Below are 24,035 nucleotides of genomic sequence, written 5' to 3'. Positions count from 1 at the left end.
GCTCTTGTTTATGGGTTTTGATTTTGTTTTGATTTTGTTTTGTTTCATTTTGGTTTTGTTTTGCCATACCAAAGGTTTTCATTTTATCCAGTCATGTGCTTTTAGTCTTTCCATTTATGGTTTTGGCTTTTGGAGTCCTATTTAGAAAGATTTTCTCCCATCCAAGTACTAACCAGGCCCGACCAACCCCCAAGATTAAGCAAATATTCACAACTTGCGTTTTTTATTTTGCTCTATGGTGTGAGGCCAGGATCACACTTGCTTTTCCTGAGTAATCAGTCATCTCCAAGTGGGTTATTGATACCTCGACCCTATCTAATTTGAAATGTTACCTTTTTTTTTTTTTTAAGATTTTATTCATTTATTAGAGAGAGAGAGCACGCGTGCAGAGAGCAGGCATAGGGGCAGAGGGAGAAGCAGACTCCCCGCTGAGCAGGGAGCCTGATGCGGGGCTCGATCCCAGGACCCTGGGATCATGACCTGAGCCAAAGGCAGATGCTTAACGGACTGAGCCACCCAGGTGCCCCTCTGGATAAATTTTTGCAGTTACTCTATCCCTACAGGTTGCAGAAGAGAAAAAAAATTGAGCTCCAGGGTAGAGACTTGTCCAAGGGACCAGAGACCAGAAGTCGGGGCTCCTACCTTCTCTTACTATGCTGCTTCTTCAGCTCTCTGATAACACTTCCCTTTGCCAGGGGGCACCCAGCTAATGCACTGCATTCACACCTGCTCTTATCTTCTCTCTAGCGTTGCCCTCCCTGTTGTGAGGCAGCAGGCTACTGTGGAGTCCACCTTTTGGGCACCTCCGAATCTGAGGAGTCTTCTAATCCTGACGCCCCACATTTGCCTGACTTTGCAGAGCACGAGAGCCCACACCAGGAGGGATCAGGCAGAGAGCAAGGAGACAGAGAGGAAGAACTGGTGTTCTAGAAGTCTTTTCCACCGGCTCTCAGTTCCACTCCCCTCCAGAGTAGTGGGATTGCCAGGTGTCGGAGAACACGGTCGAAAAGGCTCAGCTGGGCCCAGCCAGACGGAGCCTGGTGGGGTGTGAGGTCAGGCAGCCGTGCTTGGGTGATGCCATGTTCCGCCCCTTCCCCCTGCCCGCAGGTACCTGGGCAAAGAGGGCTGGGCGCCAGCCTCTTACCTGAAGAAAGCCAAGGATGACCTGCCAGCCCGCAAGAAGAATCTGGCAGGCCCAGTGGAGATCATCGGGAACATCATGGAGATCAGCAACCTGCTGAACAAGAAGGCATCAGGGGATAAGGAGACTCCACCGGCCGAAGGCGAGGGCCCTGAGGCCCCCGTCACCAAGAAGGAGATCAGCCTGCCCATCCTCTGCAACGCCACCGGCAGTAGTGGCCTGGGCGTCCCTGAGCGGAGCGTCTCCAGGCTGGCCCAGGGCTCGCCAGCTGTGGCCAGGATTGCCCCACAGAGGGCCCAGATCAGTAAGAACCTCCCTGACCCCCGCGTCCTCCCTGCACCGCTCTTTGGAAAGCGGCCACAGGGTGCAGGGAGATCTAGACTGACCCCAACCCTGGCCTCACTCTGTGGACTTGTTTCATGCTAATCGTGGGTGGACAAGGCAATTCCTCACAACTCTTGCACTGAAGATCAGTTACAGGAGTACGTAAGCCGCTGGCATTCCCACCTTTGCAGATTAGTGTGTCCCCCAGGCTGGGAAATGGGGGCCCCTGCGCAAGGCTGCTTTACAGACTGAAAGCCAGTAGAACATCTTTCCCGCCCTTACCCCTCCTCCCCTCCTTCCCTGTAGCCTCCCGCCAGTTACCGGAAGCCTAAAAGACTTGGGAGGAATGGCTGTACCTCTCCCCAAGCCGTCTGAGAGGCATTCTTTAGGAATATCCTCCATGCTTATAAGAGAAACCCGCTACCTGGCTCCCTCCAAATCGCTGTCCTTCCCTGGCTCAACAGCATCTTCAGTTCAAGGTTAAATTGTCCTATGTTATGAGGCCAGCTTCTGTTTATGTCCAGCCATCCTTAAAATCTGGAGGAAAGCTGTTTTTTAGTTTAGTTCTGAACTTGGTTTTAAGTTAGCTCTTGTGCTTGAAACCTTTTGGGCACATCAGTCGGGAAGTGTGTCTTGGGCACCCACTCTTGCCTGGCAGCATGCCAGCTTCTAAGGATTTGGTAGTGAGCGAAAAATAGACACGGTCTCTGCTCCTAACTTTTGAAAATCTGATAGAACTACTTACCCTTTTTCCTGAAAAATGCCTCTTTGTACATTTTGAAATGTGCACATCATTTTAGAGGGTTTGTGGATCCCCTGAAACACAGCCCAGGAAGCTTAGAGGTCTGTGGTTTCCTAGTGAAGAAACTACAGCACCTGAGAGCACGGGTCCTTCCAGAATGTGGGACAAAACCAGGAACATCCCAGGCTCGGGAGGTGGCCATATCTAGGTCAGGCAGGTTCCAGCACTGTTGCCTATTGTCTGGCTGGGCTTTCTGAAGCCATGTGTCTTGTTTTAGGCTCCCCGAACCTAAGGACAAGGCCTCCACCTCGCAGAGAATCGAGCCTGGTACGTGCGCTGAATTTCTTCTCCCAGTTTTCTTCCTGTCTCTGGGGGTGCAACCTGACGGCCCCAGCTCATTGGTGGTCTCATTTCAGTGCCTGTCAGTCCAGGGGTTTTCCAGGGCCCTGCTAGGCTGCCAGCTTTGTGGGGCCAGGGGCAGAGAGGAAAGCCTGGCTATCCCAGCCATCCCAGGGGCCTCACTGGACAGTTTATATTCAAAACCGCACTGCACTCCAAAGCTAAATCAGTCCATCCCAGCCACTCCACTGGCAGACATAAACGTTTAGACTGGCCAGCACGAGTGTCCGGCCAGGGCACTGCCAGGGGCTGGAAACGGGGCAGCCGTTCATGTGCGCCTGGAAGCCTTTCAGCTCTGCCTTCCTGGCCCAGGAGTAGCCAGTGGTTGCGGTGGATGCCAGAGCCTGCGAGGGCAGAGGGCAGCCCGGTGAGCACCCTCCGGGGAGGGGTAAATAGCCAGGACTCGCACGTGCTGAAAGCGAGAGGCTCAACTTGCGGGGGTCCCTGGCTCCTTGGGGTGCAGGTCCCGGTGTGCTGACCATCGGGGAAGCAGATACGCACTTGGGGTACAGGGCTTAGGTGGCCGTGATGCCGATGACAGGCCGGAAGCCCTAGTACAGAGAACTCTCCTCAGGGGTAACGGGGTGCAGTGGAAAAGAGTGGGGCTTCGAGCCTGCTGGGCGTGGATTCATATTCCACTTCTGACACTCAGGAATAGCAAGACCCTGGGCAAGTCCATTACCACCCGCGAGCCTTAATTTCCTCCTAAGATGGGGACAATGGCAGCCGTCTCCTAGAGCTGCGGGAAGGAGGGTATGGGATGGCGTGTGAGGGTTTCTGTTCCCCGTGTCAGCTGTCAGAGGGACTGCCTGCCACACCGTGTGGAGAAAGGTCCCTGCAGTCTCGCTGGGCTTAGTGGTAAGGGTCACCGTGATCCGTGACCTCTGCCCTGGAGAGGGGTGAGCAGCGTCCCAGGAAGAGCGGGCCGTCAGTAAACAGGTTTTGAGGATTAGGCCCGTGGGGATGAGACCACCCCTGCCCTGGCCAGAAGCCCCAGGGGAGCTCCTATGTCATTGTCCCCTCGAGTTTTCCATGACTAAACCGTGAGTTCTCCTGTCCTCCCATCTCTCTCAGGCCCAGCGGATTATTTTCAGACAGACTCGAATTTGGCAAGAACGGGGTCGTCCTTCCACACAGACCAAATGCAGGGCTGCTAGACGCGGCTGAATCCCACCTGGCGGGGGGTCAGGGCTGGGCTGGGGCCTGGGCCGCATCCGCTCACACACACACACCTGCAGGGCCAGGCATCAGGGCAGGGCAAGTCCCTCAAAAGCAGCTTCCTCCTGCCCTTCGCTCACTGCGACCCAAGGCAGCTGGGCTGTGACTGGCAGGATTAGGACAGGCCGAGCCGTGAAGGATGCAGAAGGTTCCAAGGAATAGAGTGGTGTTTCGGAAGGAATGGTCAGCTCTAGCTTCTATTTGTGGAGCTCGTCCTGTGTCCCTGGCTAGACCAGAAGTTATGTATATATCTCAGTAATCCTCTCATGACCCATTTTACGGACGAGGAAATTGAGACTCAGAGAGGTCACAGGCTTTGCCCAAGGCCGCACAGCTGGTGAGCTGCCGAGCTGGGACTGGAGCCCACACGTGTCCAGCTGCAAGGCAGAGGTCTTTTGAGGTCTTCCTGTTACACCACAGTGGCTTCCCTCTCCCTACCCGTTCCCTCCTCCCCCCACACACTTTTTTGTTTTGCTTTAACCCCTTTGTATGATACTGGGACCTACTGAAAGTAATGGGGCGGCATGAAATCCGTTTTGACCAGAGTAGAGAGGCCAGATGAAACTAGGATGTCCGCTTCATGAGGGCAAGGGGTTGTCCTCTTGGTTCACTGTTAAATGCCCAGTGCCTTTGACCGATGTCTGGCACCCAGAAGACGCACAATAAATGTTTGTGCAGTAAATGAACAAGGCTCAGAAGTGATGGCCACAGCCAAATTCTAAATGTCCTTGAATGTCATGCTTAGATATTGGTGTCACCAATCCAGCATGTTCTACCCTGCCCACAGAACAGAGGGTCTCGAGTTTTGTTCAGTGCTTGCCTGACCATTTGGCAGCATCGCGATGAGCCACCAGGGGCCCTCCTCACCCACCTCCACGCCCCCTTCCACCCCTCCCCGTCCGCGAAGAGATGCCAGATGTCACCCCTGCGGCCCCTCACCTCGACTTAAGGACGTGGCTCTCCTCCCACAGGGCAGTTGGCACAGGCTTTGTTACAACAACCTCTCTGCTTTTTAATTTTCTTTTGGGGACCCAGCCGTTGAAGCATCTATAAACTGGACCTCCAGCGATGTCGGGGTAGAAATTACGGTTACTAACTGATCATTGTGACAGTGCAGCGGAGTTTCAAGTGAATCAGAGGTATTAGTGGAAAGTCTGCTCGGGAGAACAGTCTCTTGGCGGAGACAGCTTGAGCCGCGTGTGACAGATTGACAGATCCTTCCTCAGGCCGGTGCCCCCCCCCCCCCCCCGCTGGTGTAAACGCCTTCTGATAGGCGGGTTTTGCTGACTGAGCCCTTCTCTGCCTTAGGGGTTCCAGCTGCCCAAGCCGCCAGAGCCCCCTTCTGTTGAGGTGGAGTATTACACCATTGCCGAATTCCAGTCGTGCATCTCTGATGGCATCAGCTTTCGGGGTGGACAGAAGGCGGAGGTGAGTCTCGGCCAGGAAGCGGAGGGCTTTAAGTCATGCTGCTCAAAGACCTGCCATGTTTCCCATTTATGCCTTGCTGGCAACGTGGCAGGGGGGTGGGCGGGAAAGACAAAAGCAAGCCCCCCACCCCGGGGATAAGAATTTGCCTTGAGCCAGTAAGTGCCACAGTCGGGACCGGAATCCAGGACTCCTGTCCCCACCCAGTGCGTCCCTCACAGCAGCATTTCCCAAAGCATACGGTGGGCGCTGCTGATGGAGGTGCCTGGACACAAGGGGCTTCTGTGGTTGAGTAGGTTTGAAGGACAGTGGGTTAAACAAAACCCACCCCAGTTGTGTGGTTTTCATTGCAGAACTTGTCAGAGCCTACGCTATAGGGATGTCACTATGCATCTCTAAGAGGGGACTAGAATAGCAGCATTGCCCAGACCCATTTGGCCCCAGCACTTTGTCTCCCGGGAGCACCTTGGGGGCCGAGATTCTGAAGAACTCCCCTTAGTGAGTGGTGCTGTTGGGAGAAGGTGGTCCACGCAGCCAAAGTACTAAGGACCTGGGTTCTGGCCATGTCCACACCACAGGCGCCTCTGGCCTTTGATACAGTCCCTTCTCGCCCCAGGCTTTATTTGTCTCTGCCAAGTGGGGTAACAGACTCTGTGGTGCGCCCCCCAGCCTAGCATTTACGAGACTCTACTCTGTGGCTGTTGCAGGGGGCGGAGATCTGTGAGGCGGCTCAGTTCTCTGGAGTGGCTCGTGTAGTAACAGGGTAAATCCAATTAACAGCTGTCGGAAGAGCCCCCGGGCAGCCTCCGCCTGTGGAAATGATGTCCCCAGTGTGAATGTTTTCCATCACACGTCTTGGATTTGGAACTAAATTTCTGAGAGAAATCATTCTGTCAGTGGTGCCTAGGTTTCCAGAAGAGCCTCCAAAGCTCACCATCTAACCAAACTGTCGTACTTAGGATCTACCCAAGCTTAAATTTTAAGTATGGGGAGGGCAGGGCGAAGGAAGGACTATAGAACCAAAGGAAGGAGAAAAGTCCTTCCTCTTTGGTGGGGTCTGCAGAGGGCTGGTCTCAAGCAGAACTTGCCTTCGGCAGTCTCTCTCTCTCTCTTCCTTCCCTGCCCCTCTTCCCCTAGTGCCAGTTTTTTCATGCTTCCCTACCCCCTCCCCAGTACCTCTTTCTCCAGGAGTGTCCCACAATCCAAAATTATCTTCCCTTTATGTTCCCCGATCCAAATATAGCAGCACAACCAGCACCACACTCCTGGCAATTACCTGATCTCAAATTGCAGTTAAGAAAGAAGCTCTTTGAACTAATTTATACTAACATGGAAATGACTGAAAGACCCTCAACCTTCCCACAGGAAATCATTTAACACAAAGAAATCCTTTCAGCCAGTGGAATTTTATTGGGATCCCACATGCAGCAAAATGACCACAGGCAGTGGGGGCACCAGGGAGGTGCTCTGCAGGGAGGCTCTGGGCTCAGGCCATACTTCCCAGTTCAGCTCACCTGCATCTTCCCATTCTCTTCTGACCTGAGACACCCTTTCCATGGTCACCGATGAAGGACCTAGCAATACTGGGGGTAGGATGAAGGGCAGTGGAATTGCATTTTTTTATACCTATGGATCCTTGGCGAGTTGGGTTCTGTAGGGACAGAAGCATAGCCTAGTGGGAGAGACAGGGGTCTATAGATGAGGCTGGCTCGACCAGGGTGCTGATGGAGACTTGGAGGACCAGGGGAGAGGGTGTGGGGGAGTAGGAGGTGATAGGGACCCAGGTTTGAATTCCAGCCCAGCACGTATTACCCTGGGCCACTCACTCAGCAGCTCACTTGGCTCATCTGTGAAATGGAGACCCTGTGTCCTAGCCTGGCACATCGTCGTAGGGTCCAGAGATCCTCCCAACTCACTGGCCTGCCCCCCCCCCCTTAGGTCATCGATAAGAACTCGGGTGGTTGGTGGTACGTGCAGATCGGTGAGAAGGAGGGCTGGGCCCCTGCGTCATACATCGATAAGCGCAAGAAGCCCAACCTGAGCCGCCGGACGAGCACGCTGACCCGGCCCAAGGTACCCCCCCCGGCGCCCCCCAGCAAGCCCAAGGAGGCTGAGGAGGGCCCGGTGGCCTCTGCCGAAAGCCAGGACTCCCCGCTGAAGCTCAAGTACGAGGAGCCGGAGTATGACATCCCTGCCTTCGGCTTCGACTCAGAGCCGGAGCTGAGCGAGGAGCCCACGGAGGACAGCGGCTCGGGAGACAGGCGGCCCACCCAGGCCCACAGGCCCTCCCCCGCCTCCTCGCTGCGGCGGGCCCGTTTTCGGGTGGGTGGCTCGTCAGAGGATGTGGCCGTGGAGGAGGAGACCATCTATGAGAACGAGGGCTTCCGGCCATGTGCGGAGGACGCCCTGTCAGCCAGACGCTCCTCCCGGGACAGCGACTCCCCCGGGGGCTCCCCTCTATCCCTGGCCAGGAAAAACTCCCCCAAGTCAGGCTCCCCCAAATCGTCATCCCTCCTGAAGCTCAAGGTGGAGAAGAACGCCCAGGTGGAACTGGGGAAGAACCACTCCTCGGCCTCCTTTTCCTCGTCCATCACCATCAATACCACCTGCTCTTCCTCCTCCTCTTCCTCCTCCTTGTCCAAGAACAGCGGTGACCTGAAGCCCCGCTCTGCCTCGGACGCAGGCATCCGTGGCCCCCCTACAGTCGGGCCAAAGAGGGATGCCGACCTGAAGGCGGGGCTGACCTCGTGTGCCCGGGCCAAGCCGTCGGTCCGGCCCAAGCCGTTCCTGAACCGGGCAGAGTCCCAGAGTCAAGAGAAGATGGACATCAGCACTTTACGGCGCCAGCTGAGACCCACGGGCCAGCTCCGGGGCGGTCTCAGGGGCTCAAAGAGTGAGGATTCGGAGCTGCCCCCCCACACAGCCTTCGAAGGTCCCAGTGAGGGGTCCAGAAGAGGCTCTGCTGACCTCATTACCCCCCCAGCTGCCACACCCCCGTGTCCCGCCAAGAAGGGACGTGAAGGGCAGGGCACCTCCTACACGACATGTAGCGCCTACCAGAAGGTCCAGGACTCGGAGATCAGCTTCCCCGCAGGCGTGGAGGTCCAGGTGCTCGAGAAGCTAGAAAGCGGCTGGTGGTACGTGAGGTTTGGGGAGCTAGAGGGCTGGGCCCCTTCCCACTATCTGGTGCTCGGCGAGAATGAGCAACCCGACGCCTCTGGCAAAGAGCCAGACACAGTAAGCCCCAAAAGCAAGCAGAACGAGGGCAAGTCCGACAGCCTGGAAAAGATCGAGAAGCGGGTCCAAGCATTGAACACCGTCAACCAGAGCAAGCGGGCCACGCCGCCCATCCCCTCCAAGCCCCCCGGGGGCTTCGGCAAGACCGCGGCTACCGGCGCCGTGAAGATGAGGAACGGCGTGCGGCAGGTGGCGGTGAGGCCTCAGTCGGTGTTCGTGTCCCCGCCGCCCAAGGACAACAACCTGTCCTGTGCCCTGCGGAGGAACGAGTCACTCACGGCCACCGACGGGCTCCGAGGCGTCCGCCGGAACTCCTCCTTCAGCAGTGCGCGCTCAGCTGCCGCCGAGGCCAAGGGCCGCCTGGCCGAACGGGCTGCCAGCCAGGGCTCGGACGCGCCTCTGCTGCCCGCCCAGCGCAACGGCATCCCCGTGTCCCCCGTGCACCCCAAGCCCATCGAGAAGTCCCAGTTCATCCACAACAACCTCAAAGATGTGTATGTCTCCATCGCGGACTACGAGGGGGACGAGGAGACAGCAGGCTTCCAGGAGGGCGTGTCCATGGAGGTCCTGGAGAGGAACCCCAACGGCTGGTGGTACTGCCAGATCCTGGACGGGGCGAAGCCCTTCAAAGGCTGGGTGCCCTCCAACTACCTGGAGAAAAAGAACTAATGGGAGGCCATGGGTCCTTCCAGCCTGGGTGTGGATGAGTGGTGAGATGAAGACAAAGGGGAAAGGGAAAGTGGGAGGGGGTGGGGGGGACGTTAAACCCTGCAGAATGCGTGAGCTCAGCCATGCTCCCCTCCGGGCTGTCCCCCGGCCGGCAGGTAAGGTCTGGCGGGGGCCCACACTGAGTGGGGGGGAGCACCAGGCCTGGGACCAGAGGCGAGAAAGCTGAGCCCCGTGTGGGCACCTCGGTGACTTGGCTGATGCATCTGGCACCATTTGGGGCACGCCAGGTGGGAAACTCTTGATTGTGCCTTGGCTGCAGATCTGGAAAAGATGTGATGGCAGGGGCCTCGCGTGCCCTGCCCCTGCTCAGCCTGGTTTCTGTGGCTAGCACCTCGCCACTGGAGGTGGTCCTTGGATCATCCTAAACCTGTATTCGTGAATTGTGCTGGTTTCCCCAGGACTGTGGCCGCCCACCGCGGGTGGCGCTGGGGCTTGGAGGCGTCTCCTGGGAGCTCAGCCCGTCCCTGGGCTGAGCTGTCACTGTCTGTCGGTTGAAGAGAAAGCAGTTCCGCAGGTGCCAGCAAGGACCACCTTGCTTACCCGTCACTGTCCCTGGCCTTGAGAAGGGAGTCCCCTGCCTGGGGCACCCCGTCTGCATTGGACCCACAGCCCCAGAGTTTACAGAGCGGGTGGGCGAAGCCATCGGTCTCTTCACCGTCTGCACAGACTTTATTTTGGGTGTTTCTGGGTGGGCAGTTCTTTTGCATGTTTTGGGAGAGGTTTATTGATTTGGGGCTTCTGTGTCAGCCCTTGGGTTTTGGTCTTATATTTTAGGGGTTGTTTGGGGGCCCAAGGGCGGTCAGCCTCATGGGGGATGGGACGAGGAGCAGATGGGGCTTTTCTGTCATGCTCTTGCTGGGAGGTTGTTGGTTGTGTTTGCGTTTCACTTTCTTTCCCTCCACAAGCCAAAGTCCCTTCATTTGGTTCCCACTGTTGCCGACAGGACCCTAGCATGGCGCTTGCTGGGGGGCCTGGGGGCGGAAGGCCCAGGTCCCAGATGTGGCAGAGCAGAGACGCCCCGGGGGGGCAGAACCCTCCCCAGGAGGGAGGAGGGGCTTGTCCAGGAGAGAAGGCAGCTCTCAAGCTGCTGGGTGAGCACCGTTCTGCGCCCGTTCTCCCGCCTGGGCAGGACCAAAAACCCTTACCTGTGAACTGTGGAGAAGCACCCAGCGCCCCCACCAAGGGCTGAGGGGACCCCAGCTGGGCGGCCACCAGCCACCCCCTACCTACACATGATGCCACAGGTACCCGAAAAGATGGAGGACCCCCAGGCCGGGAGCCAAGCCGGTCTGCCCAAGGGGCAGTGCCCCCGTGAAGAGAGGAGAGAATAAAGTCCCTGTCAACTTTGGGTTGTCTTTCGATCGTTGACGTTTCAGAGGGGACCCTCTGGAAGCCTCGGCTTCCCCAAGGACTCCCCCTTTGCTGGGAGTGGAATTCCACACGTGCCTTTGATTGTGGACCGATGGGGCTTCACGGCCACCAGCTCAGCTGCCAGCGGCCAGGACTAAGAGTCGGTGTTTTCTACAAAGGAGGAAAGGCCCTCCCTCTCCCCCTGCTCCCCCGCCCCCCAAGGCAGTGTATGTTGCCTGAAGATCAGCACGGGAGCCTGGCCTGTGTTCCGTGCCTTCAGTACCCCCCACCCAGACCCGGGGCCTCGAGTGGGGACCTCCCCAGCCCTCCTCCCTCGCCGCACACTGATGCCTGGCAGCTCCAGCAAACCGCTCCTGTTCTTTGTTGAAGGGCCGCGGTGAGATTTCGTTTCCTTTTGTTTTGTTTGTGAGTTTGTTTAAAATTGAAATCAGTTATTTTCTTCTGCTGGACAGTATTAAATAGAGCAGGATCCTGAGTTAATCTGCTAGGTTGCAGTACTAATGGTAGTGGTTTAGTGTCTTCATATTAATATTATTTGGACTTATTTGAGCAATAATGATAAAGAAGTGGTTCATTATTTTTTAATTAATGCACTTTAATAAGGTGGACTGGGAAGAAACCCAGAGAGCAAAGTGCATTACTTAAAGATGCAGTATATACTTTTCTCATTTTTAAGCAGCACATATTTATTAAAAGAAAAAGAAGTAATTTATGATTATTTAAAATAAAATTTAAAAGTAGAGTGACTATTGGGTGAAAGGACCTTCCGCGTAGCGGTCTTCCAGGGGGAGGCCCAGCGGCCTCGCTCCTCCACTGTCCGCACTGAGCCAGTTCAGTCAGTAACGTGCCAGCCAGGCCAGCGGGGAGCGCAGGGCGCATCGGCCAAGCACAGAGCAGCATCTCAGTTGGGACTGGACCGCAGTGTTCCCCAGAGCCTGCCTTTCCCTGCCCTTCCTCACCGTCTGCGCTGCCCCGTGGGGCTCTCCAGCACCCACGAGGCCCGCCTTCTCTGCACTCCCCAAGGACCCTCTCCTTGATCCCCAGTGCTCTAAGTGATGGTCATTACAAGTGACCTTCAAGGTCATTCCATCCTATCCCTTCCTGTTACTGCAGCCGAAGGACAAGAAATTACTTTCCCGAAATCATGGAGCTAGTTAATGGCAGAGCACCCCACTGTACCAATCCTTGCACTCCTTCCCAACCCCATTGTAGTTTATCGCGTGGTCATCATGTTTACATTGTGACATCCAGCCCTCTCAGGATGGCTGGGAGTTGCTCAGGCATCTAGGAAAAGTGGGGAATGCTGCCACCTGGTGACAGCATGTAGATTTAGGCAGTGAACAGGGATTGCCATGCCCCGTCTTCGCACCTCACCCCCTCACCATCACCCCCTGACTCACAACACAGCACAAACCCTGCAAACCCAAAGAGAATATGAATACTTGAAGCAAGAAGGGTGCATGCCAGTCCCTCTCAGACACGGCCAGGGGGTGCCAGGCCTTGTGCCCCTGGACTCCCAGCCCCACCCAGGGCAAGAGGGCCTTTCCCTAGAGCTACTGAGCTGCTTTGTGTTGTTGGAGGGTACCGCCGGCAGCAGGTGGAGGAGGGAGGGGCCTGCGGCTCTGACCCATCTGGAGGAAAACCAGATCGGACTAAAAAAGGAAAAAGAAAAATGAAATCTCAGCAGTGTCCAAACCCAGTTTCCCATTAGTTGCGATTGAAAATGTGAAATGGCATTGTATTGCTGTATACTGCAACTTTAATCATAATGAGCCCTTCTGAGGTCATTATTGAGCTTTATATAATGCCTGAAGATGCATCATTTGGTGCTTTTTCTTTTAAAGACCTTTTTCTTTCATTACAAGGGGGAAAAAATGTCTTCATCTCTCTCCCACTTTGAAACAGCGGGCCTGGCTGGGGTCCCTGGCCCTGCCACGCTGTTCCCACAAGGCCAGGGGATGCCAGGGGCAGCAGGAGGGAGCTGGAAGGGGCAACTCTGGGCGGCAAGCGTGCCATCTGCCCCTGGCTGTGGCCGGGCCCTGCCTTGCCAGCCTCAGCACTCCACCCCTAGTCTGGCCCCAGAGGCTTCTCTTTCTTACTCTCGATTCTCCATCTTGACGAAGGCATTATATAGAATTGTTTTAATCACTTTCAGATGTTAGAGCAGCATATTTTACTGGTATTTATATCCATCGCTTTCCTCAGCAAGGCATGTTACAACTTTTATCATCTAAGGAAGAAAGACAAGGGAATTTCGGTTGAGCATTATTTTCATATTACTAGTATTTGCAGAGTAGGCGTAGAACTATTTAAGTTTAGACCTTGGTTTGGTAGTTTGTTTTGTTTTAAGGAAAAAAGAAAAAGATAAAGTAGCCCCTACTTTTCCTGTTTTGTTTTGTTTTTTTGTATTTAACTAATATATTATTTCTTTAAGGTTACTCACTTCCCTTACCCCTCCGAATACTTTGCATTCTCAATCAAAAATGAAAACAATCTGAGAGACAGGAAAAGTGCAATATTACCGAGGGCTGCCAGGGCTCGTTGGGACAGCTGTGGGAGACCCAGTGGCCCGGTGTGTCCGTAGGAGGAGGTGGGGCTGTGGAGCAGACAGGTGACCGTCTGGGTGTTGATCTTTGACCCCTCCTCCCCCGGCAAGGTGGCAGAAGGCAGCCCCTTTTTCTGTTGGGTGTTCTCCACCCAGGAGGAATTCAGGGACGCGGGCACAGGGCTCTTGACCTCCTGGGGCCCCAGCCCTCGGAGCAGAGCAAGGGCATCCAGGAACAGTTCCTTGTTTTCATTTCCATTGCTTTTCAGCTAGCTGCCCAGAAAGACCGGTCTTAAAAAATCAGCCCCAGCAGCCCTGTCTCACCCCAGTCTCCTGATGTGTGGGCCATGATCTTTTGATGTATGTTTGAGTCTTTTTAAAACTATGTAACCTCAGTTCGGTTTATGGGCAGGAACCCTAGATGTAACCAAATCTTTTTCGGGGATGTGGGTGCCTTGAGCCCTACATACCCCAGTGAGACACCAATTCCCACAAGCCTGCAGCTAGGCCTGGTGCTAAGCTTGGGCCACCCATTCATCTCAATGACTTCAGCCTGAGGAGGGAGCCCTGCCTCTTGCTTAACACCCCAACAGTTCCCAGAGGGCCTTAGAGAAGCATCTGAGGGGCCTACTCAGGTCTTTGTAGACAGCTTCCCACACCAGGTACCAAGCCGGCCTCCTCCTTACTTGGCGCAGGTCGAGAAAGCAGCAGGATGGGAAGTCTCTGGGTCCAAGCCCTTGGAGCGCTGCCCTTCAGGGCTCCAGGGATGTCCTCGCTGGCTTGTCCCTCCATCTCCAGTACTGTATGCTCGCTGCTTCAACCCCTCCATTTGGTGAATTTCTGTACAAACGTGGATCTACGTGCCCAGAGTGGGACCGCGCCCCCGTGTGTGGGTGTCTCTCCTTGGAGTATATACGTCTATATGTCCAATCTTTGAGAATCTTGATGCAGAGCTCTCTGGAAAGAGAATCATCCACATTGCTAAATAATTAAGATTCCCTCATTTTTTTGAGGGCTGTGTGTTGAGAGAGAGTGAGTTAGTGTGTGTGTGTGTTGGTAATTTCCCACTTGAACTAAATAACACGGGGTTAGAGAACAAATACCGGGCAAGCTGTCTCCATTTTACAAGTCCTTGGCATTGGGCAGGCCCCATGGGACTCGCAGTTTCTGGCAGCAAGTGTGTTATTATTCACACGTACTTCTGGCTGGAGAGTGCAATGTGTCTTTTTTTTTTTTTTTGTAATTATTTTATTATTTCGTTGGAAACTTCACACTGGCATTAACAGATCTAGCAGAAGCAGCCTAGGCCATCATCCCGGGCTCCGAAATGAAGCTGTGGAAGAGAAGTCACTGGGTGTGGAAGCGCTGGGATGGGGGAACCAGGTCACCACCTGCAGACGTGCCGTCCAGCAGGCTGAGCCCGCCCCTTGCCACGCGTGCCATTGCTGCGGGAGGCCCCAGAGCGTGAGAGCCGCTGGTCCCCGGTTCCTGTTTCTGAGGGTGGCCAGGCTGCTGGGGGCGAGAACGTGCTCACGGTGAGGTCAGTACACCAGACTGCACGCCCCAGCTGAGCAGGTCACAGGAGCGGTGTGGGGCGCTTTCCCTTGACCTCACTGAGCTTTTTGCCTGAGTCGCGATCCCTATTGGAGGCAGCCTCAGTGGTTCTCAAGTTCTGTGACCAGAGACAGTGACAGGATGGGGTTACTGCCCTACAGCCTTGTTTCAGAAGCAGCAGCCTCACTGATTTTCGCTTCCCTCTGTTTTGTCCTGTGCACCTAGACCCACAGCCAGAAGTTGGCATCACTGGTGCTTACAGACCGGGTAGAGGGCTCTGCCTTCTAAGGCCTTGATCCCAACCTGCCTGTAAGGTTGGGGTTACCATGCGATCTCCTTTCTCCAATCCTATCTTTTTAATCTTGGGTTTACACTTGACCTTGACAATCAGCCCCCTCTCCCATCCCAGTCCTGGAACTTAGTGGCCTTAGGGAATGGATTTCTGAGGTGAAGGTTCCCTCCTTTGTTTCCAGTTCCACCCTGGCTAAGGGTTGGACCTCAGGAGGCGAGAGGAGAGAGAGAGTGTGTGAGAGAGAATTGTTTTAAGGCGGAAGGATGGCTCGAGCACGTTGGAGGCAAGCAAGAGGCACGTTGGCGTGAGGAGTGTGTGCATGTTTGGAGTGGCTGGGGCTTACCGTCCCCTCCCTGGGAAGGTGGCTTCCAGAAGAGGATGTCTTCTAGGCAGAAAGGGAAAAGTGTGAGAAGGCGGAGAGAGGGTCTGGAGGCTGGAGTTTAGTCTTTATTCAAAAGAAGGAAGAAGTCAATTCTGAGTGTTTCAGGAGGAAGAGAACAGGTACAGAGGGAATTTACTGATGCAACACCCAAGGGTCCAGTCAGAGCAGGTTGGAAAAGCCCTAAGATTTGGCCACAGAAGCAGCTGACCCGAGGAAACAGCTACTTGCTGGGCCACAACCTGAGTCCCCAGCATGTGGTTAATGAGTAGTCACGGATTTACTTAGTGGGGATGGGAAGTTGCTAGCAACAAACCCATCTTTGAGTCTGGGGGCTCTGGCTCCAGAACATTCCTCCATCTCTCAGGTTCCCAGCATGTTTTGCCCACATCCCTTTGTCTAATCCAGAGCTAGCCTCTCAAATTGCTGGAATTGGTTAGAGACCAGTGACCGTAATGGGTTGTACAGTAATGACCCACGACCCCCAAACTGGAACCTCAGGGTCCAGACACCACCAAGCATGTCTGGGAGGGAAGCAGCCTCATTTCTTCTTCTGTTGACACCAGTTGTTCTTGAGTATCTCTACTGAGACCTGTGGCAACTCAGTCTGCTGAGCCAGCCGCGCAGGTGTGACTCAGAAGACGGGGCCACACACACACTCATCCACGGACATGCCCTTTCATTTTCAGTGGCCCGTCACCAGGGCACCTTTCCATAAGCACCTACTTCGGAGAGAGAAGGGTAAACAGAGCCACCATTCTTGGATCTGCAACTTGTTCTCTGCAACAGATTTTCTTTAAATCCAGGACATAGGCTGGGAAAAGGGTTTCACTGACAGTTCCTGAGAGGTCTGCAGGAAGGTGACTTCTGAGTGAAGATGTGAGTGGCAGGTCCCTCAAGTGTGGTTTGGGGAGCGCATGGTTGCCTGTGAACTGCTGGATGTCTTTGGGGCTCCAGAGCTTTGGGGGATTCCTCATGGTGTCCACTTAACCCCTCCCAGCTCCTAGCAGGCTCTGTGGGGTCAGGAGGAGGTTGTGCCCTCTTCTCCCCTTAGCAGAGAAACTCAAGGACAGTGAATTCAGCGCAGTTTGAGTGCTAAAAAAATTTCCAGGATCAATGGTGGTGCTAAACTATCTCCATGTTTCTAATATTTTTAATAGTGGGGTTTTTTTTTTTAATTGTTCTCATCACAAAAATGCAGTGTCCTTGGGGAAGGGACCCAGCCCCTTGGCCTGCCACTTTCCAGGTGTCCTTTATCATGCTGACGGGACTCTTTGGTCTGCAGAAAATACTCTGTCTTGGCATGCTTCTAGACTGTAAGATTTGGGTTGTTTTGTTTTATATTTTGTTTATGTTTACATCTTGTATTTCCCTGAAAACTAAATAAAGTTTTTGGCCTTTTTAACTGAACAGAATCACCTCTTAATTCTCCCTGCCATCAGAAAAGCCATCCAGCTGCATAGCAAAAGGCACCTTATCCAGAACGCAGGATCCGGGGCCCCTCTGAGGACACTGAGGGGCGGGGGGGAGGCAGTTAAGTTGCCACTTTTGCTGGTGAGAGCCATGCTCAAGTTTCTCCTCCCTTCCCCCAATTCTCCCCTTCCCCACCTACAGGAAGCTTTCTGGGCAGTTGCCAAGGCTTTGAGAGAGAGAAATGCAGATTTGGGGGCAAAAGACCCACATCCAGCAGGCCTGGCTGGCCCCTCAGCTTGGAGCCCCGGATGCTCCCCTGCTTTTGCTGGACTCCAGTAAACAGGGCTGGGCTGTCCTGCTGTAGGGACCAGAGCATCTTCCCAGGGGAGAGGGCAGGAAGGCAGGCATGCTCTGTGCTGGAGTCCCAGCCCCACCAAATGAGCAGGATTCCCACGCTGTGCCTAGACTCGCTCCACCACTCCCAGCTTCTAGCCAACCAGACAGACTCGGCACATCTAGGTTTCCCTAAAGGCCCCGGGCCAGAGCCCTCCCTTTTCTGTGCTGCCCTCACCCCTCCTGACCTGTGTGACGGGTTTATCCTCCTCCCATGAGCCCCTAGAGGGCAGTGCCACCCCACAAGGGTTTGGAGCCAGGTTTGGGCCACCTCCGCCTTCATATAGAGCTGAGCAGGCCTCAGGGACTCTGCTCCTGCCCAATAAACACTGTTCGGCAGGGATCCAGGGATTGGAGGGCACCACAGGGCAGTGGCTTCTCCCTTTCTCACCTGGCATTCTGGCCCCTGCTGTCCAAGCCCCAGGTCATGCTCCCGCCCCCCCACTCCAGGGAGTCTCCCCTGACTGTTGACACCTGACCCTTCACCTTCACCCCCCCAACCCCACCTCGGTCCTCCCTCCCCAGCCCTCCACACAGCACAGCCCTCAGGCTGGTACGAAATCACCTTTATTCACAATCACAGCGACCCAAGTTCACAAAGGAGGCAGCAGCTATCCCAGCACTAACAGAGACAGTGGTACGGATGGCTTCCTCGCCCCAAACCTCAGGCCCCGCAGCCCCTGCACTGAAGACCTTCCCTTGCCTCTGACATGAGACTCCTGACGAGATGGGGCCACCACCTCCCCCTCCCCCTGACCCTACTCCCATGGAAGGGGTCTTCAGGGTCCGGGACTGGGGAGTGGAGACCCACTGTGGAACCATGACTTCCTGGAGGCCCTCTGCAAGGCAGGGGCCGACAAAGGCCCAGCCTGGCCTTCTGACCCCCAGTGCTGTCCCACCAACACCCCACAGCAGCCCATCATCAAAGAAGTCCCAAGAGTCGCACAAAGTCTGCTCTCCTCCCCACACAGTCCTTTTACAGAGGTGGCAGCTGAGGCTGAGAAGGGCTATGACCCGGCCAGGGCCACACAGCCGCCCAGTGGCCAGGTCCAGAATCCCACTCTGCCAGCCACAGGGAGCAGCAGTCTCTGATGGACGTGAAAAGCCATCGGAGGGGGCAGAGGGTTGGGAGGCTGGGGGGAAGGCCAGGCCAAGACTGTTGAGAGCGGGCGCCAGCCCATGGCCTATCAGGGTAGGGCAGGCAAGGCTGGGACAACTGCAGCCTAAGAGCAGGGGCGGGGGGCATGCCACCCCGGACCCAGAAATAACCCAGAGGTGCCAGGAGCCGGTCCCTTCCCTCCTCATCTTTCCTGAGGGGAAAGAGCCTTACTAAGAACAGCCTCCCCACCCCTACTATGAGTAGGCCTTCCCACCCCCGTTCCCTGGCCCAAGCGGGGCTCCCCTCCTCCAGCCTTCCCAGAACTTTGTATGTCCTCATGGAAGGGGGCGCTCCTCAACCTCCTGACGTCTTTGAGCCAACTGTGATGACCCTGCAGCAGCCCAGAGAGCAAGGGCACTTTGTGGCTCCGGGTCATCCACCAGTCCCAGGACACTAAGGAGGCTCAGTTTATCTCCTGTAAAATGGATACAATTTGACAGGAGGCCTCCCAATTCAGCCTCTTTTTATGGCGTTCTAATTCACGGTAAGCAGAGATGGCTATGGACTTTGGGCTGGAGCCTGGGGAAGATTTTGAGTGAGAACTACCTCTGCAGCCCTCTCGCTGGGCACGCCTCGCACCGGGGCAGCATTTCTAGGGGCCCCGGGGGATGGCAACTCAATCCCCCCCCCCAAAAAAAACCCCACAAACCAAATAAATAAATAAATAAAAATAAGAAAAAAGGCTGGTTTTACCCCCAGGGTACCCCACCCCCACTCCAGGGTCCTGGCCTCGCCTGGGGATACCACAGTCTGAGTATCAGCCAGGCCCCCGACAGCACTGAGATCCAGGAGGACAGGTCTCAGAGCACAGATGCAAACCTGCTCTTAGAGAACCTTCCAGAAGATGGACACTGCTCTCCAGCCCACACCGAGGCTGTCCCTGGGCAGCAGCATCTAGCGAGATGACTGGGGCAGAAAGGCTATGGCCAGGAAGGGGCCCTCTGCATCTCAGCCAGGGCACAGGGTCAGAGACCCAGAACCTGCAGCCTTCTGTGGCCTGTCCATCCACGCGTCCTGGGTGAGTGGGAGAGGGACAAGGCATGGGGGCTGCCGCCTGCCCAGGGTGAGAGGTATCCACCAGCCTTACGCCTGGCTGCCAGGCCTGAGGGGCAGGGAAGAGAGGAAGGAGAAGGTGGGTACAGGTCAGAGTAAGGCAGCAGCTCAGGGGCTACCTACCTAGGGCTGCTGTCGAGCAGGTTGTACACTGCTCCAGGATGGCTGGCTGAGAGAACAAATGGAGACTGAAGTCCAGGCCATACTCCAAAGGCCCTAGCTCAGGGACACATCTGCCCAGAGGAAGGGACATGTTGTCTAATTCTCACATGGACTAGAGGACTGCCTAGCAATCTGCCCCAGATGGGGAAGGATTAGGATAGGCTGAGACCCCCGTTTAGCCCCTCGGCATGCACGGTAGAGTGGGTGCAGAGAAGGGAAAGACAGGAGGAGAGCGGACTCCTCCCCGCCTCCCTCTGCTGGGCAATTTGTTTCTGCCCCTCATCTCCCTGCCTTATACTCCCTTTCTTCCCAAACCTTCGAGGGCCTCAGTTTCCCGTGTTTAATGAAGAAGGGAAGAGTTTCCAAAATGAGGAAGAAGAGAAGGGGCCCTGTGGGCTTGCCCCTCGGCTGGAGCGGGGCCCGAGCCTGAGGAGGCAGGCATGCAGGGTGGGGCGCCACAGGCTAGGAGCTGCGGTAGGTCTTGATAATGTCCTTGATGGGGCGGCGGCAGATGGGGCAGCAGGCGTGCAGGGCCTTCTTGAGGCGCAGGCCACAGCCGTAGCAGAGGCACATGTGGCCACACGTGTAGATGACCGTGTCCACTGCGTGCTCATAGCAAATGGTGCACTCATCGCTCCACTGTCCTGTGCCCGGGGCCACCGGCGACTCAGGCAGGCTCACTGGGGAGTTGGGGGCCGTCCCTGGGGACAAGGGGACACCAGTCAGCAGAGACATGGCCCAGCCTGGCCCCAGGGTCATGGGAAGAAAGCCCTCTGGTCTCTCACTCCACTGACTGGGGTCTGCCTGTTTCCCTTGACGACCCACTTCCTGGGCACTAGGAGGCACCTGATGAGGGGCCAGGGTGCCCACGAGGCAGTGAGAGAAGAGGGGGGGAGGAAGGGAGGGGCCCAGAGTCTTTTAAGGAAGGCCTCTTCTGAGCTATCCTTTGGTCTTCCCCATGTGCTAAAAAGTGCTCTGGAGAAAGGTGCCCGGCTGGGGGACAGGGTGGGATTCACCCCAGAAATCACCACACGCAACAAGGGTTCACTGAGCCTGCCTCCAGGTCCTCCAGCGCCCAGCTCTGACCCGGAGGCTGCACGGCTGCCTCAGCCAGGGGGTCTTGGGGTGGGGAGGCCGCCGCGGACACCGCGGAACCCGAGCGGCCAGCCTACTTACCACCAGCAGAGCTCCCCAGAGGTCCGGAGCTGCACGTGCTGAGCAGGGGGTCAGAGAGGCGGCTACCCAGGGCACTGGGCGAGGTTGGCGTGGAGGCAGGGGAGCAGGAGAGTGACGGGATGCCCCGCTCTGCCAGGATGGTGGAACCTGCGGGAGGGGAGGGAGCAACGCACTAGCCACCAAGAGGCCTAGCCACCGAGAGGCCTACGGGGAGGAAGCTCAAGTCTCCGCCCCTCCTAGAGGCTCCCAGGAAAGTGCTGACACAGCACGACCAGACAGCCCAGCCACTGGGCGGGCTCAAGGCAGGACCCCATCGGGTGGCCCAGCGCCCTGTCCCCGCTGTTTCCACCGACCAACGGGAGGGCGACTTCCTGCTCTGGTGTTCCTGCATCAGCAGTCTCCAAACAAGCCCTCTGCCTAGAATCCCACCTCCACCCTTCCTACGCATCCTCACCTTCAAGGTTTCCCATGCCAGAGAACAAAGTCCCCCTCCTCCCACCTAGCATGGCCCTCCTGTTCCAAGCCCCGTGCTCTCTCTGTCACTGCCCCCAGATACCACCCACCATCTCCTCTGCAATAGCACCTTTCGGAGGCCTTCAGCATCTCCCAAGCTCATTCTGTGCTACATTCTCTCCCTCCTTCCTCCCCTCCCTCTCTTCTCTCCCTCTTCCACTCCTCTCCTCACCTTCCTCTCTTCTTCCTTCCCTCCTTGCTTCTCCCTTCAACAAGGTACCAGGTACCTACCAGGTACCATCCACTGTGTAAACATAACACTGAGAACAAGACCGACAGAGCCCTTGCCCCCAAAGAGCTAACTGTCCAGGGAGCCCCTTGGGGCTGTCCTCAAACCCCCTCCTCTGGGCAGCTTTGACCACCCCCACAAACCACATTACTTTATTTAGCACTGACTGGACACACACACCACATACATGGGCCTAAACCACAGAGCTGGGGTATTATTTGTTCTTTGCCCAGGTATGCAGCTTTGCTTTCCCAGGTGAACTATGAGCTTCCTGAGAGCAGGAAATGGTATTCACCTGTGACTCTCCCAAGGCTCTAACATACTGCCCTACACATAAATGCTCAATGAAATCCTTTTATCATCAGGTGTTCTAAGTCAATCAGTAGTCACTGTTTCTAAGAATATGCATTAGATATCCACAAGGTTTCTCTGGTGTTAATAGTTTTCAAGTTAATTAGCATCTTTCAGAAATTCACACCTATTTCGTTTTCTTGCCTTATTGCACTGGCTAGTATTTTCAGAACAATACTTAAGGCATCCCCCTATCATATTCCTGACTTTAATGAGAATGTTTCTCATGTTTTGTCATTAAGTATGAAACTAGCGATGGTTTTGGAGTAAAGGAAATATCCTTCCATTCTTAGTTCATTTAGGCCTTTCACGAAGCACAGCACTCCTCTGTAAGGTAAATAATTACCCCTCACACACTGTCACTGGTTTGTTTTTCCTTTGCAGTCCATCAGGATCCCCAAACACCAATTTGCTGACCGAGATGCCCAGTTCTCCTACAACGCAGGTGCACTATGTTTGGCATACATTGTTTAGCATATATGTGGATGATTATTCTTAAACACCCACCTTGGCCCACTTACATTTAAGTCCTGATTTTTTTTTAAGCTTCCCCTGTGTCTAGTAAGCTTCTTTGGGGAACAGAAGTCTCAGTGGAAAGCTACTTATCTATTATTAGATGGTGCTGAGGCAGGATCGTACCCTCCCCTTATACAACTTCCTTCATCTGAGGAGCAGTGTCTCCCAGTGAGTGTAGCCAAGTTTTTTTTTTTTAACCTCAGCCTGAATTTTTTCTGCACCCCCAGTCTGATTTCTTTTTATCCCATTCTGAATTTTCACCCCAACTTCTTTCCTTCCTGATTTCTTTTCATTCCTTCCTGATTTATCTTCCCTCAATCATAACTTCTTAGCATCTTGCCTCATTTCTTTTCATTCCTTTTCAGATATTTTTTTTCACTCCGTCTTCATTTGGTCTCTTTCCAGAGTAGGAAGTCCCCACTTATTTTATCAGATTTCACAAACTCTAACACACAACCACCACCACCATTATACACACAAATATGCATGCAGTTAGTTACTCACGTGTGCCTATACACAGACATACCCATCTTAGAGCATAACACATATTCACTTACATACACACATTACCCTGTCTACAAAGTCTCCTGGGGTGAGGTCTAGGATGGGGCTATGAAGCCCAGAGGTCTCCACACCTGCCTAAGCAAACCTGCTTAAATAAAGATTTCAGACGGGTGCCTGGGTGGCTCAGTGGGTTACGCCATCGATTCTTGATTTCAGCTCAGGTCATAATCTCAGAGTCGTGAGATCAAGCCCTGCATCGGGAGCCTGCTTGGGATTCTCTCCCCCCCCCCTTCTCTCTAAAAATAAAATCTTAAAACAACAACAACAAAAAATCAGATGCCCAGGACTTATCCAACATCTACAGGATCAAAATCTCTGCAGGTGGGATTCAAAAATCTGTACCAGGTCCTCCTAATGACTCTAATGGAATTAGCCCAGTCTACTGCACCTGCTTAGAAGGTCAGCTCTTACAAAGTATGAAACCTGTGCACTCTGGGGAAAGAGGTCCCTGGAGATGCTTTGTGAAAAAAAAAGATTTCTGGTCAAATTAGTTGAGAAAAAGCTGTACATCATAACCACCTCCACCCCCCTCCTTAAGGATTCACATTGCATATTAAAGGGTCTGAGAAGTTCTGCAGTAAAGAATCCCCCACTTTTCCTCACAGAATACTCTGAGAAACATAACTTTCACAAGTCCACGTCCACCAGTCCATTCAAATTCTGTCCATTCAAACCCAGGAAAGAAAGGCCCAGACCTCTGCAACCCCATTTCCTCCAAGGCCCTCTGCTCGGAGATTCCCTATAGGCTCCCAACCCAGGCACCACACTGCACAAACACCTGGCTACCATACCAAACTCTTTCTTATCTAGACACACAGCCATCCTTAAGAGGCAGAGACTTTAATTCCCATTTTGGAGAAACGGAAACTGAGCCTCAGAAAGCTAACTGCTGGTGGAAACCTTTTTTCTCATTTTTAAGTGGCCACTGGGCTGTTTATGCATCTGTGGGGAAGTGGGTTAATCAGATTCTGAGAGTGAAACTCGGTGATCCACACTTTTCTGCCCGCCCCCAGGATGCGTCTGGGAGGACTGGAGGCAAGGCCTAGCGATGGAGTCCGGCCCACAACTCGTCTCGGTGCCTGTGACTCGGTGGCAAGACCCGCGCGCGCGAGGCAGGGGGGCGGGGCGCGCGAGGCAGGGGGGCGGGGCG

General features: G+C 54.8%; 2 protein-coding genes across 2 annotated transcripts in view; one reads left to right on the top strand and one right to left on the bottom strand.

The window, feature by feature from the left end:
* Positions 1-16,766, top strand: part of SH3PXD2A (SH3 and PX domains 2A) — a 235,373-nt gene extending 218,607 nt beyond the window's left edge. Inside the window, 4 exon segments of the mRNA XM_035028500.1 lie at positions 1,108-1,445; positions 2,485-2,534; positions 5,133-5,252; positions 7,188-16,766. Coding sequence (XP_034884391.1) covers positions 1,108-1,445; positions 2,485-2,534; positions 5,133-5,252; positions 7,188-9,155 — 2,476 coding nt within the window. The 3' untranslated portion in view covers positions 9,156-16,766.
* Positions 16,767-17,713: 947 nt separating this feature from the next.
* NEURL1 (neuralized E3 ubiquitin protein ligase 1) overlaps positions 17,714-24,035 on the bottom strand; it is a 33,351-nt gene continuing 27,029 nt past the window's right edge. The window contains exons 5-6 of the mRNA XM_035028514.1: positions 20,713-20,859; positions 17,714-20,237 (exon numbers count right to left, since the gene is read on the bottom strand). Coding sequence (XP_034884405.1) covers positions 19,999-20,237; positions 20,713-20,859 — 386 coding nt within the window. The 3' untranslated portion in view covers positions 17,714-19,998. The remainder of the gene's footprint in view (positions 20,238-20,712; positions 20,860-24,035) is intronic.

This window comes from Mirounga leonina, unplaced genomic scaffold (genome assembly GCF_011800145.1).
Source record: "Mirounga leonina isolate KUSES-001 unplaced genomic scaffold, KU_Mleo_1.0 Mir_114, whole genome shotgun sequence".
Classification (NCBI taxonomy): domain Eukaryota; kingdom Metazoa; phylum Chordata; class Mammalia; order Carnivora; family Phocidae; genus Mirounga; species Mirounga leonina.
This window is presented reverse-complemented; position numbering and strand designations above follow the sequence as displayed.